Below are 15406 nucleotides of genomic sequence, written 5' to 3'. Positions count from 1 at the left end.
TATTTATTTATTTATTTATTTATTTATTTATTTATTTTGATTTTTCAAGACAGGGTTTCTCTGTGTAGCCTTGGCTGTCCTGGAACTAGCTCTGTAGACCAGACTGGCCTTGAACTCACAGAGATCTGCCTCCTCTCCCTCCCAAGTGCTGGCATTAAAGGCCTGTGCCACCACTGTCCAGCAAAGACCCTGTCTTTAAAAAACAAAAAAGTATCTTAATCTCATAAATTGTGTAGAAATATTCTACATGTATCAGTATCTTAAACTCACTAATACATAATGTGTAAAGAATGGTATTCTGTATTTACTTCAGATAGATACTTAGATGTTGTATCAGAAACTTTCTAGAAAGATCCTTCCTTGCCCCCTCCCTGCCACTGCCACCCTCAAATAAGACCAGGCTGGCCTTGTGCTCACAGAGATCCACCTGCCTCCTCTTCCCGAGTGCTGGGATTGAGTGTGAGCCACCACTGCCCGGCCCCTTCCTTGGTTTTATGTTTTTAGCAGTGGCATATTTGAATTGTTTTACAACTAGAGTTTGGCTTCATCACGTGATCTTACTAAAGCTGACTGGTGTGGGTGCTGGAATGTTCAGTGGAGCGGCTTTGCCTGTGCTACCTCGGCTTCCCTCTAGCCCTTTGTACTCTTAATAAAGTCATTTCTTCGTTCGGGCTTCTGGCCTAGAAAACCATGTTAATTAAGTCTTTCATTTCTGCTAAAAGTTTTATTTGCTTGTTTTTAAGTACCTGACTTAACTCTCTCAACCTGTAAATTTCCATTTATTAACTCTGCTAATAAAGGTACAAACCTAAAACCAGATTAAGTGGCACACACATGTAATCCCAACACGTGGAAGCTGAGGCAGAGAAGGTCAGGAGTTTTAAAGACACACCTGTAATCCCAATAGAAGCAGGAAAATAGGAGCTCAAGGTCATCCTTAATTATATTACAAGTTTAAGGGCAGCCTAGGCTAAAATGCTAACTTTTTTTTGTTGTTGTTAATCTTTCTTAGAATCCTCACAAGTTCTTTCCTGATGAACGTTTTGGGGATGAAAGTCCGCTCTTGACAATGAGACAGCCTGGGAGATGTCGTATTAACAGTACCCCTGCAGCAGAAACCATGTTTACAGACCTGGACTCTTTCGTGGCCTTCCATCCACCTTTGCCCCCTCCTCCCCCTCCATACCACCCTCCAGCTACTCCAATCCATAACCAGCTCAAGACAGGCTGGAAACCACGGCCTCCCAGTCATCACCCTTCTCGTTCATTTTCTTATCCCTGTAATCATTCCCTGTTTCACTCCAGAACAGCTCCTAAACCTGGCCCTCCCCCAGTCTATTTGCCAGGTGTTAAAGTAGCCCCTCCTGATTGTACCAACACCACAGGCCTGGGAAGACAGACGGTTGCTGCTGCTGCTGCAGCTGCTGCCGCCTCAGCAGCAATAATATCTGAGAAGCAAGTGGTAAGTCTACATTTGGGTAACTTCCTCTAAACCAAAGGTATAGGACCTCAGGAACTATTCCTCCAGCTCCAGGGACCCTGCTGGGACTCAACAACATCCAGAAGTGTTACTGACTAGCTGGAAGCATTCCCTTCCGGGGAATGGAAAAGAGGAGGACAAGCACAGATAGGAAACGCTTGAGGTATCTGAGGTGGCTTCCTGATTGCTGCCAGGTGAATGCAGTGCAGTGATTAGCAGTGCGCCTGTGTATACCAGTGCCTGATCCTCTGTGCAAGCACTTAGGTAGCATCTTCTGTTCTCCTATGCACTGTGACCGCTAGTCCATCAGGGCTAGTGTGGCAAAGTCTCCCTGTTTAAAAAAACAGCAGAAATAAAAGTCTTCACGCGTGTCTTGACCTCCAGCCGGCTAATCCATCAGATCCTCATTTGACTCAGCTTTGGTTGCTACAGCGAGTAGGTGATAATTGAGAGAAGGGTTTTCATCTGATTTTTGAGCTTCTAGAATTTGGACTTTTGTTTTATGTAATAGATTGGAGAAAAACAACAATGGCTTCTAATTCTTCATATTCTGTCATGTGCTGTCAGCAGCATTCAATAGAGAAAAATAAAATAGACCTCATGGGAAGAGATGAGCTAGTATATACCTTGGGTCAGATTATTATCCTTCTCCCTTCTGGTCCCACCCTCTCTCTCTGCTTTCCAGTGACCAAGCCTTACAGTTACAGAAGTTCTATTTTATATTTTAAGTATAATTCCCTTTAAAGGTTATTTATTAATATATTCACTCATACAGTCCTGAGTATGGTGAAAAAATGTAAATAACCCAAATTTCTAATAATAGAGCCAGGTGTGGTGGCACACCCTCAGGGGTAGGTCTAGGGTTGTGCTTTGGGGGTTTGAGGTAGAAAGATGGGTTCAACTTAGACACTTAGAAAATGAAAATTAAAAAGTTGGGCATAATGGCACAACTATAATCCCTGTGCACAAGAAGCAAAGAATGAGAATTGCTGCAAATCCCAGGCCAGCCAGGGCCACATTATAAAACGGTGTCTCAAAGAACCAAACCAAGGATGTGAGAAGTGACTTTGCATTTCAAGTCTTCTTGTGCAAGCAAGAAGACCCAATTTGTTGGGTTTTGTTTTGTTTTTTTAATTTTTTTTGTGTGTATGATTATTTACATGCATAAAGTCTGTGTACCACATGCATGCCTGGTGTCCATGAAGGTCAGGAAAGGGCATTGGATCCCTGGAATTATAGACAGTTGTTAGCCACCATGTGGATGCTGGGAATGAAACCCAGGTTCTTTGGAAGAGCAGACAGTTCTGTTAATCACTGAGCCATCTCTCTAGCTCCAGACTTAAGTTTAGATCACCAGAGCCCGCATAAAAGACAGGAAGATGTGGCAGCCCACTTCTAATTCCAGCCTCAGAAGCTTGAAAAGGGATTCCCCAGAGTAAGATGGCTAGCCAGATTAGCCATTATCAGTGAGTTCTAGGTTTGATTAAGAGAACCTGCCACAGCCAGGCAGTGGTAGCACATGCCTTTAATCTCAGTACTTGGGTGGCAGAGGCAGACAGGTCTCTGTGAATTCAAAGCTAGCCTCATCTACAGAGTGAGTTCCAGAACAGCCAGGGTACATAGAGAAACTCTGTCTCAGAGTGGGGTAGGGTGGAGGAGAGAGAAGAGAGGTGGGAGAAACCTAGTAGGAGAATGATTAAATTATATCTCACCAATATAGTAAAATGTTATTTGGTAATCAAGTAATCTCAAAGAAAATTGAGTGATGTAATTGTATGTGCATTAAATTTTGAGATTAATACAGATTCATAGGTTCAAAACTGGAGAGCTACATAATGCTAACAGCAATAACCTCTGTAGGAAAGTGTAGTTGTTTGTATTATTCTTATGTGTATAATTTTGTGTATTTTTATGACTCCTAAATACAAGCATGTACTTTGTAATCTTGAAAGGATTTGAAAGAAATGTGTGATTCTTTTTCTTTTTAATCATTCCCCTTTGTTTCTGTTTTAGTGTACACAGCCTGTGCTGAATGATCTGATGCCAGATATCGCAATGGGGGTGTCCACACTGTCACTCAAGGACAGGAGGCTCCCAGAGCTTGCAGCAGACACAGAATTATGCCAGCCAGTTTCTGAAGCAGGACCAGGGCCTCCCCAGCATCTCTCATGTATTCCACAGAGACATACACACACGTCTCGAAAAAAACACACACTAGAGCAGAAAGCAGATGGTAGAGAAAATCAGCAGGAATACCCAGATCTCTATGACTTCTCCAATGCTGCTTGCAGACCTTCCACCCCTGCTCCAGGCAGACGCACTCCTTCCCCTTCACACGGTAGATATTTGGGTCCAGACTTGTACAGCCACAATAAGGCATCACCAAATGGCTTAAAGTCAGCTTACCTACCTGGTCAGACCTCTCCTAAAAAACAGGAAGACACTAGGAGAGAATATCCACTTTCTCCTGATGGACATCTCCACAAGCAGAAGAGTGAGCCAATTCGCCTGGATGTTGTTGAGCAGCCTCCCCAGAGGTCAGACTTTCCTTTGGCAGCCTCAGAAAATGCTGGCAGTGGTCCAGCTCATGTCAGGGCACGAACTGCAGTAGAAACTGACTTGACTTTTGGGCTGACACCTAACAGACCTCCTTCCCATTCTGCATGTAGCTCTGAAGCTCTAGAAGAGCGATCCAGTAGAAGACTGACAGACAGTGAGTCCCTGAGCCACGGAGCTCAGAGAAACACAGATCTGGAAAGGGATGATTCCATAAGCAGAGGAAGGAGGTCACCAAGCAAGCCAGACTTCCTCTACAAAAAGTCTGCCCTCTGAAAACAGCTTCGAGTCTGTGCCTGAGATGTGAAACATTCTGTTTTATGATGTAACCCAACAACTTACTGACCAGTTTATTGATGCCAGCTCAGTCTCACATTTTATTCTAGTTTCTATGTGTATATATGTTTATTATACATGGCATGCTAAGAGGGTTATTTTGAATGCTGCATCCGTCTCTTTTGTGTGAAACAGTTGTGTGGGAAGCATCTTAAAGAGAAAGCAAGCTGGCGCTTTCTTCTTCTTTACAGATGACTAATTTTTTTGCACTTGTACATTTATTTTATTTGTATTGATTTTATAACAGTGTGTTAAACTTTATTGCCACATTTAAAGGACTGTATTTTCATACTTTTTTGCATTTTACCTATCATCTACCAGTTTCCACGTGCATTGGGTTGCACACTAAGATGTATTTTCTTACAAAATAGTTGTGTTTATTTTTTAATTATAGAAATTCCAAAGAACAGCACATCAAACGCTCCTCTCTCTTTCGGTGATTGTTTCAGTTCAGACATCTTCCTGCTCAGTCTCCATAAATCTGATGTCATTCTTTTTTATGAGTCTTGAAAGCCAGTCTTCATTCCCCACAGCAGGAGTCCAGTCCAGGCCATGAAGTTTTGGGGTTCAGTAAAGAACCAGAAGGAGGAAAACCTTGGTGCCCAGTCTGCGGCTACTGTAATTATAGTATGGGCATTATCAGGACCCTTGTAGAGTCTGGAGTAGAGTTACTCACTCACTCTAAAAAGGTCTAAGGAAATTAGACCTTAGTATTAGAAAACAGTAGAGCTGGGCTTGGGTCTGGCATGCACACCTGTAATCCCAGCACTTGGGAGGTGGGGACAGCAGATCAGATGTTCAAGGTCATCTTGGGTTACATAGTGAACTCAAGACGAGGCTGGTTATGTAAGTCCCTGCCTCAAAAAAAAAAAAAAAAGAGAGAAAGAGATGGTGATGTCACACACAGGGGTCTGGCTCTGCATGTGATTCACTGTGCTGGGGGAAATGACTGCCTTGGGTTGTCTTGCATTTTGTGGAAAAAAACAAACAAAAAAACCAAAAGGGCTTCAGTCTTATGTGTCATTTGGTATTTGTAAGCATACGTTTTTCTTAATGTTTTCAAAGTATGTCTGGATTTTTTAGTGTCATATTCAAAGTTGTATGATGCATAGTGCTTTACCACCAAAAAACTATTCTGTTTTCAGTAAAACACTACATGTCCTACTTGAACTCCACCGGAGGTGCTGGTTTGGCATTTTCTGAATTACTGAACACATGGGATTTTTCACAATCCTTTCCCTTGGAAGGGCAATGTGTGAGCTAAGGACTGTTTTTATTTTGTTTTATTTTGTTTTTTCTTATTCTCCAATGTAAATATATTGTTATTTAAGTTTTTAAATCACTTCAGCATCATTTAGACATTCACTTTGTATTTTTATAAACACACACAGCTGTAGCACTTAGAGGAAAAGAAACTTCCTCAACATTCTTTGTGGAGAAGGTATTTGGGAACCTCTTTTCTGTGTGTGTACATATAATTAGGAATCATTCACACTCTAAAACTATGCAGGGCTAGGGAGCCTTCATGAGCTACCGTATAAATGAATTACATGCACTTTGAAGTAAATAGGTTTTTATTAGGTATTGGCAATCTGATTTCTCCTGAAACTATAGTTTCTCTTACGGTTTTTTCCCACCCTACCCTGTGGATATACACACTCAGGAATGATCTGACATTTAAACAATTGTAATAGTCGATAATCTCATAGATGGGAAGGGGTCCATCTCTGTCTACCCCGGCAGTCGCTGCCACTAGTTCTGTTGCCTGACTAGTTAGCTGCTCATGCATCCGCTGACTGTGGCTGGCCCTGGAGATGGACTCCTGAGCTCAGAGGCTTGCACAGGGCAGGCATATCTGCTGTAAAGTGGGCTCAATCACCTGAAGACTCTTTTCCTTGAAGTTAGAAAACCACGGGGCTCTGCTCATTTTTAAGAGTTGGTGTCGCAGAAGCAAAAAGCAATTCCATTCTGTTCCTCCTGTGTTTCTGGGACCTGTTGACAGGCATTGTTTTCTACAGTTTGAGGTGGTTCCAGTTGAGACTGTGTTGTGCAGGGAACTGCGGAGAGAAGCAGGTACACCTAACGCTTTCTCACCTTGACAGGTTTTGTTTCTCTACATTTTAGGACCATTGATCTCACATTTTTCATTTTCCTGAAAATTCATTAAATGTGCTTTCCTAGCCACATGATGTAATTATAAAAAAATTAGTGGACACTGTTCATAGTATTACTTAATTTATAATGTTTGTTCTTAGTGACTTAGTAGATAACCTGGCCAAACTGTGTGAATAGAGGGAAGTCTTGCTTTAATCTGTGGGATTGTGGACTGATGTGACTTTCGGAAGATAAACAGATGTGGTTTTGTGTGTGATAGGATAAGTGTTAGTGGGACATTAGACTGTGTGCCTCTGGCTGTGAACCCATCTATGAAGTTTTTTAATGCTCTACTTACAGATGTGAAGTCTGGGTAGGGTCAGTCTCAGAAAAGAAGGTATTTATGTATAATATAAAACTTAGGCCACAGGAACTGGCATTTTTCTTAGTATAAAAATTTAATAAGAACCAAATCATAAAATCCCAGATTTCCTTTTGAGGCCAGGGACAATCAGGCCGTTTGGACAATCACCATTCCAGTCCCTCTGAGTGCTGAGGCTGGAGAACCAGCTTAGGTTCTCAAGATGCTGTTGATCCTTTTCTTGTATTTTTGTTTTAGTTTTGTAATTTTGAAAAATAACTTACATTTAAAGTCACCTGCGACTCATAAGGAGAAAAATTTAAAGCATCCAAAATAATAGATCCTTAAATTTCCATGCACCATCTCCCTTTTACAGCCCCATTAGCTTTATTTCTGAGTGCAGTCAGTCCCTTGGCCCAAGCCGGCCTAGCGTTTTAGTGACCTGTTGGGCTTTTAGGGCTTACTGTGTTGATTATATTTGTCTTTCTGTACCTTTTAACTAAACCTAATTCTTGATTTTTGCTTCCTTGTTGGCTGTCCTCTTGGTTGTATGATTGTTTTGTTTTGTTTTGTTTTGGCTTTTAACATTTGTCATCCTTTATTGAATTTTCTTTCATTACTTGTTGAAGTTCTAGCAATGGACACAACCCTTGTACATTTGAATGAAGCTGATGCTACAGAACATAATGGAAGCCGGTGAATGCCATGCGGCGCCAGCTGGGCCGAAGCTGACCTTAGGCGCATTCTTGGGAGTTGAAGGATCAACACTCCCCATGTCTACAGTGAAAGAGATACATTCATAATACTGAACTTGCCTTTTAAGGGAAAAAATACATTTCACGAAATATGCATAAGGCCATTGTTTTACAATGATAAGGCATTTACGTGTTTCTTAGAGCTGAGTTAAGCTCTTTGTAGTCAATAGACTATTAATGCCGCAGTGATGGGTGCTATTCCCGGGTCTGCAGTGGTTCACAGTGTCTACCATGTAGTTACTTTCAAGCCTCATTCAGATAATCTTGCTAAGAGCTATTCTGCACGCCCTAGAGGTGTTGTACTATCTTCTCTCAACACTGCTGTGTGAACAGTGCTCTGTGACGTGTAAATTATTTTGTCCCATCAGTTGTACTGGTTGTCGTGTGGTTATTGTCTGGGCAAGTCTTTTGATTTTGTTTTCCCTAAAAAATATATCCATGACTGTACTAATCTTCCATATTCAGAATATTATAATGCTGCGGCCATTTCTATAGAATGACTGTTTGCAAGTTTGTGACTTGGAAATACCTTCTCCTTCTTGTGTGTTTATGTGAGCTCTAAGATCAGATATGCTCTGGAAGAGTCCTCGGGTGTACCTGCACATGACTGTCCAGGTTATCTGGGTAGGCCCTAAGGAATTCAGCTCTTAGATGGGGTGGCTGAAAACTCGAGGTTCCTGAGCTCCCCTTGCCATGTATGTGCCACATCTGGCCTCCACCACCGAGTTTCTTGTGGTTGTGCTGTTAATGGTAAAGTCAAGTGCCTTCGATGCTAAAGGCTCAGAAATCTTTCTTAAACTGATTTCATGTCCTATGCAAGTGTTTTCTACAACCTGCATAACCAGTACTTTGTAAAACTTGTTTACGCTTCAATTGTACATAGTGTTTTTTAAAGAAATATATAGTATTTTTATTTAGGTACCTCCAAACTTGAACTCGTCTGTGTGAAGCATTGTAAACGATACACTTCTCTTTTGAGTACCATCACAGTTGTACAGAGGTTTTCACTGGTTCTATTTTTCTACTGTTACTGATAAGCATGTAACACTGACTTTATCCTACATATAGTTGACATTTCAAATAAATGGCTTGTATAGAACCTGCGGAGTTGGACATAGTCTGTTCTGGCAGTGTAGCATGCGGTCTTTATCTACAGATGGGTTGTGCCACTTAAGGGTAGATTCTGGAGGTTTTCCAGATTTCTGTCTCATGTTTTCAATTTTTCAGAAACATTTTGATGATGGTGCTGATGGTTTCCTTGGAAATTATCCATTCTAATTAGTCAAGTTGACTTTTATTTCACCCAGGACATTTTTGAGAGATTTCATTGTACAAATTGGAGCATTGGTCTCCAGAGGAAGTTCCACCCATGTGTATCAGGCACCTGAACTGCACTGTGGTCAGTCAGCAGGACAAAGACATGCTCAGGTACGTCTCCAAGCATGGAAGACCTCGAACTGAAGACGTCCTTAGTTCTGCCTTGACATTTTAACTTGCAGGAAGAAGAGATACTGGTTAAAAGGGAGCCTGGGATGGGAAGACTTGGCAAGGTGACCTTCAGAAAGATAGGACTACTGCTGGGACTAGGAAAACCAGAGGAGGGCAGGGGAGGGCAGAGCCTAGGGTGGCAAGGACTGTGCACACGAGGGCTCTGGGACTAGTTAGTGGACCCTCCTTACCCCTCTCGGACAGGCAAACGCTTTCAAGATTGGCCCTGATGCCAGCCTCAGATGTCAGAGCTGCCACAAGCTTTAGCAGGGCATGGAGAGGGGAGGTGGGCATTTTCCAAACTTCCAGCAGTGGGAAGAGAAGAGGCTCCTGAGTGCTGCAGAGAGCCCACTGTTCAGGCTACAAAGGGCACAGTGTTTCGTGACTTGTGGTAAGTGTTGGTAGGCAAGGCAAGGAAGGTCTCGTCTAGAGGAAAGTGAGCTGAATATTAGTCATATTTGCTTGGCCAGGAGTTCTAAGCAGTACCTAAGAAGTATTTAGGTGGGAACTTGGGAAAAATAGTCCACACACACTGCTTGACTAAGGGGAACATTGGAAGGAAGATGAAACAGGTGATGACCCTGGAGGACCCCATCCTAGGTCCTTTAGGGGAGATTCGCAGACCCAGGGCCCCTACAGGCAGGAAGGAAACCTGCAGTGTGGCACTCAGAAGGTCCAATCGAGGCAGCTACAGGGAATGTGGTCTTCAGAATAAAAGCGCCACACATGTCCATTGTGGAGAAGAGAAAATGAGAAAGACTTAAAGGTGTGTGTGACAATCTCAGAGTGCTTACAGGGCTGCGCCTGGGAGGGGGACTTGTGGGGTGGGGTGGGAGGACTTAGGATTGTAGCCTCTCCCTGTTTGGTGTGAGGAAAAGGGTCTCTCTTGGTAGCCCTGAGGGCCCAAAACTCACTAGACCACAATGGCCTCAAACTTACAGGATGTGCCTGCTTCTGCCTCCTGAGTGCCAGGATCAAAGGCGTGTGCCTCTGTCCCCTGCTTGCTGCTTTTTTATTGTACCATTTATACTGGTCCTTTTTTTAAATGCAGCTCAGAATTGGGAACTTGGCTTCAGGCATACTGAGCACATGCTCCACCACTAAGCTAAACTTGTCAACCCTTGTTTACATTGATTTATTTGGGGTGAACACACACGGGCCAACAGTGAGCTTGTGGAGGTTGGGAACAACTTACAGAAGTCAGTTCTCTCCTTCCACTTGGGAATCAAATTCAGGTCACCAGGCTTGGCAGTAGACATCATTACCCATTTACCAGCCACGGTTAAGTTTTCACATGACCTATATTACCGTCTCAAATGAAAGGAAGACAACTAAAGATCACTTCCTCACTCCTCAGAAGCGGCTGTTGCTCACACGTTTTTAGGAGGTCAAGCCCCTAAATGTTTGTGGGTAATGACTCCAAGGGAGAATAGGGCTGGCAAGACTGGTAAGCAGGCAGAAGTCCAACAGGAGGGGAGAACATGGGGGCGACTGGGTGGATGGCTTAGTGAGCAGCTGAGAAGGTGGAGACTGGCTGGAGGAGCCAACTCATACCCGGGCAAGTACCTGGCAGCAGAGACCATCATGCATTTAGACCCTACTCTGAAGGTGCTTGGACCCTGTCAACATAGAGAAGGTCAGCTCAGCATCATTCTTTTTTTTTTATTGCATAGTTTGTGTGTGTGTGTGTGTGTGTGTGTGTGTGTGTGTGTGTGTGTGTGTGTGTGTTGGACATGCATGAGCCATGCTGCAAGCACAAGTGTGTGTGTGTGTGTGTGTGTGTGTGTGTGTGTGTGTGTGTGTGTGTGTGTGTGTGTGTGTGTGTTGGACATGCCTGAGCCATGCTGTGTGTATAGAGGCCAGAAGACAGCTTTCAGGAGTCAGTTATCTCCACTCTGTAGGGCTAAGGGATTGAACTTGAGTTGTCAGGCTTGGCAGCAAGTACCTTTACCCACTGAGTCATCTCACCTAACCCTCAGCACAATTTCTTTATCGAAATTTTATTTTATTGTGTGTGTGAGGGTTTTGCCTTCACATATGTCTGTATCATGTGTACCTGGTGCAGCATAGGCCAGAAGAGGGCATGTGTCAGACCCCATGGAACTGGAGCTACACATGGTTGTAAGCTACCATGTCGGTGCTAGTAATTGAACCTGGGTCCCCTGAAAAAACAGCCAGTAACCTTAACCACTGAGCCATCTCTCTGTCCCTTGGTATCATTAAAGAGCTCTTCCTACTCCATGTTAATTTCTTCAAGTTCAGAAGTCAACAATAGTAGCTGCTCACTTTTCCTTCCTTCTAAAACATTTTCCATTTCCTTTTTTTTGTTTTGTTTTGTTTTGTTTCGAAAGTATGGCAGTTATGTGATGTCCAGAAGATAGCATTCCACATCACTCCACCCAGTTCTCCATGCTTAGATTCTCTGTGCCCCTGTGCCTTGGAGAGGATGCTATAGATGTCTCCTTTAGTGACTACTCAACGGTCACTGATTCTCAGCACTTTTAGCAATTATAGATCTCTGTAGTAACTGAGAGCAGCCCTCTTCTATGACCAGAAACCTAAGTATTTAAGAGACAATTTGACAGGCACACCATGTCCATCTGCTACTGTTCCTTGTCCCAAATGCCTGACACAACACTAGTCCCTAGTTTCCAGACTACATTCCCTACTACAAATACAGAATCACATTATTTGCGACACTTGGTAATTTCTAGACCTTGGGTCCCTTTGCTTAGCCATCCTATCCAGATTGCCAGTAGCTTGCTGCATTCCTGGCTACTCCCATGGGCCACACACACACAAGGTCCCCAGACTCCTCTCCCCATGTCTTCTAGTAGTGTGTTCCACTCGTGGATCTGAGGGATGTATTCTGATAGAAGGGGTAAAGGTAGGTTGCAGGGTTCTGCCCTTCCTTACCTGCCAAACTCATACTAACTACCCAACGTTCCAAATGACACTCATCATTGGGATTTATTAGGAGCTTCACCCAATCTTCCACTCCAGCCTGCCCACTCCCTCGGGCACAAGATGCTTGTCCTCCTGTGAGGTCTCCCCAGCAGCCAGAGCCACATCCTGCGGACAGCCTCAGATTTAGGACTATAGTGACATCTCAAAACAGTGGGGAACTGCATCCATGAAGTCTGGTGTGCAAGTATGCTAGTGGTCACTGCTGGGTTGTGGCAGAGCTGGGGTGAAAGGTGAAGGGAAGACCAGGAAATTCTTGAGGAAGAAGAGCCTCCACAGATGAGATCCATCAGAGAACCCTTATGGGACACTTTCTTATGGTATCTAGGACAAAGCACCCAACCCCAGCTTCCTCATCCCGGATGTGGTTTACTTAGTAAGCACTGGTTATGGACTTGACATATGGGTCTTGTGACCTTCAACTCACCCTTCATGATAAACATCTTATCTCTGTCCTCAGGAGAAGGGACACCTCCCTAACTCCTGCCTCACAAGACTGCTGCAGAGGCCAAGGGGAACCTGTTGTGCTCTCCTGAAATTCCTCACCCTTCAATCTCTCCAACTATATAAATATCTTCCATTTCTGGAATCTTCTATTAGATGTAAATGTCTCCCAGACCTCTGTGAGTGAAAAGAACTGTTCTTCCCTTTTCTCTGTTTTCTGACAGACCTACCAAAGACTCTGGGAATTCCCTGGTTGGTCAGGGAGTGGATGACCCCAGAGAGGCCCTCCCACTCCTCAGGGTATCTGGTATATGCTCTTGGCACCCCTGTAGTCAACTGACCCGTGTCTGTCATCCTTGTTCTCTTAAAGGCCTGGATTCTAATGAAATCATCAATCCCTCCTACCCCCACCTCAGCCTCCCAGGCCTCTCCAGCCTTCCATCTTCCTCTGGCCCTAGCTGAGGTCATGGTCCCATGTCTCACTTCCCAGCCCCCTCCAGGAAGTAGATTTTCTTGTGCTTTCCTCCACGTGGGATACAGGAAGGGCAGCGGGCGGTGGACAGCCTCTATAACAATCCTACACCTTGCAGTTGTACTACTTACTTACAGTCATCTCTCCCCACCCTGCCACTTCCTTCCTATACTGATGGCCTGGCTTCAGCCTCCCTCTTGTCCGCCCATTCCAAGCCCTGTTGGCCACAGCAGGAGCAGCCATAATAGGGCTCCTTTCCCCAAGGGCTCCATCTTGAACTCTTCACTCCCTCCTGCTCTCAGTCCACTTGATTTAGTGTTTCTATTGCTGTGAAGAGACACCATGACCACAGCAACTGTTATAAAGGAGAAACATTTAATTGGGGTGGCTTACATTTTCAGAGGGTTAGTCCATTATAGTCATGGTGTAACATGGGTGATGTGCAGGCAGACATGGTGCTGGAGAAGTAGAATGTCCTACACCTTGGTTTGCAGGCAACAAGAAATGGGCTGTCTCACGGAGTGTGCTTGAGCATATATGAGACCTCAAAGCCCGCCTCCATGGTGACACACTTCCTTCAACAAGACCACACCTACTCCAACAAGGCCACGCCTCCTAATAGTGCCACTCCCTTTGGGGGCCATTTTCTTTCAAACCACCACACCACTCCCTCCTTCTGTCAGTAATGTCTTCTCAAGTTCTCCATTCAATACTAATTTCTGTGGAGTTCTGGACTCCATCCTCTTCCTGTCCCCTCCAGGATAGCCTACCCAGAGCTGTCAGCCACTTCCTGTCTCTGGCCTTTGAGAGCACATCCATCTCATGCTGGGCCCAGCTTTGGGAAACTGAAGAAAGCCCCACGGCTACCACGTCACCCAACCTAGTGACACTTTAGAGAGCCTCTACCTGTGGAGCCTCCAGCTCAGGCCTCAATCCCTGACCTCTGGGGGGAGACAGATGCCTTTTTTGGGTCTGGGGCCAACCCCATCTTCTTCCAGTGTTCCCCCTCTCTGATGTACTCCAACCTGCCTTCTCACAGTCTGTCTGTGCTGCGGCTCCTGTGAGGGCTTGGAATGGGAGGACAAGAGGGAGGCTGAAGCCAGGCCATCAGTATAGGAAGGAAGTGGAAGGTTGGGGGCGATGACTGTAAGTAAGTAGTACAACTACAAGGTGTGGGATTGTTAAAGAACCCTACAGCTGTCCTCCCTGCCTGACTCCACAGTTACTTTGCCCTGTACCCCACCTCTCTTATCTGTCCTCTGCCCTACCACATTCTGAATTGCTCTGGGCCCATCCCATGCTACTTGGGAGCCCTCCTGCCCTGAGCACCGCACCCTCTTCTGGCTCACTGGCTAAGGAGGCTTTGCCAGCAGGTTTTGTCTGGAGCTTTAAGGCAGGTACTCACATGACGAGAGACAGCCACATCGCCCAGTCAGAATGTGGAGGCTCATCTCTTAGCTCTTAGTCTCATTTCTAGTCAGCGTAGAGATGATGGAATCTCAACAGGCCTTTTCCCTCTTACCTCTGCCTGCCACCAGACACCATGACACCCACAGCTCTGTGACATTGTCCTAGTTTCCTCCCATCTCATTAGCCACGTTCCCCAGCCTGCCTCTAGCTCAGCCTTCCATGGTTCTCTGGCATCTGCCCAAGCCCTTTCATCCTCACTTTTCGTGTGGCTTGATAGAGGCCAAGAGGTTCCTTTCAATGGCTTCCGTGACAATGTGGGCTGCTACCTGCAAATTTTATCCCACCTTAACCTTTGACCTTAAACCCTATTACACACTTGGTATCAGACCTTGAACAAGAACCAACGTAGCCAGCACCTCCCATAGTCTTCCTCAACTTGCACAACAACAAAGCCATGGGTCCCCTCCCCAAGTGCTCTTTGCACTTCCACTGGGAGAGGAAGATTCACAGCATCCTATCAGGACTCCACTGTCAATCCGCACTGGTGGCCAAAGACTTTGGTAGGGTCTTTGTCCCCCTGTCTTATACCAGGAAGCCAACAGCCCCTTATGAGTCATGATGGAGCCTCTGGCTTAGGCCCATCAGGTATTCTAGTTGACAGCCCCTTCACAGTCCTCAGGGGCCACAGCCTTCCGTGAGTCCCTTCCCTTGCTCTGTGGTCAGAGAAACCAGTTCTGCAGGTGAGGATGCACTGTGACTAGAATAGTCTCGAAAGACACAGGAGGTCTATAAAGGAACTGTGGCCCTAGGTGGCCCTTTGGTTCATTTAAAAACATTGTGTGCTTCCTTTGGCAGAGTGGTGGTGACACCAGTGACCCTTGCTTTCAGGGAATAGTAGTGGAGTGTTCTCATTCCTGACACCCTTTCTTCCAAGGATGTTGCCTAGACAGCATCCCTCAATCACCAAACTGATTTCCTCTCAGGCCCTACTGCAACTTTGCTCCCTCTACAAGGTACCTAATCCAAAGCACAGCCACGAGGGCATA

At 44.9% G+C, this 15406-nt stretch overlaps 1 protein-coding gene across 4 annotated transcripts in view; it reads left to right on the top strand.

Moving 5' to 3' along the window:
• Positions 1 to 8681, top strand: part of Btbd7 (BTB domain containing 7) — a 108497-nt gene extending 99816 nt beyond the window's left edge. For 2 of the 4 annotated variants that reach the window (XM_052738837.1, XM_052738838.1), the window contains exons 10-11: positions 1013 to 1462; positions 3494 to 8681. In XM_052738837.1, coding sequence (XP_052594797.1) covers positions 1013 to 1462; positions 3494 to 4312 — 1269 coding nt within the window. In that variant the 3' untranslated portion in view covers positions 4313 to 8681. Of the gene's footprint in view, positions 1 to 1012; positions 1463 to 3493 lie in introns of those variants that run through there. The other 2 variants (XM_052738839.1, XM_052738840.1) reach the window with 2 other exon arrangements.
• Positions 8682 to 15406: the final 6725 nt, after the last annotated feature.

Source organism: Peromyscus californicus, unplaced genomic scaffold (assembly GCF_007827085.1).
Source record: "Peromyscus californicus insignis strain IS unplaced genomic scaffold, ASM782708v3 Scaffold_15__1_contigs__length_86483966, whole genome shotgun sequence".
Taxonomy (NCBI): domain Eukaryota; kingdom Metazoa; phylum Chordata; class Mammalia; order Rodentia; family Cricetidae; genus Peromyscus; species Peromyscus californicus.
Note: the sequence above shows the minus strand (reverse complement) of the source record. Positions and strands in the feature narration are given on the sequence as shown.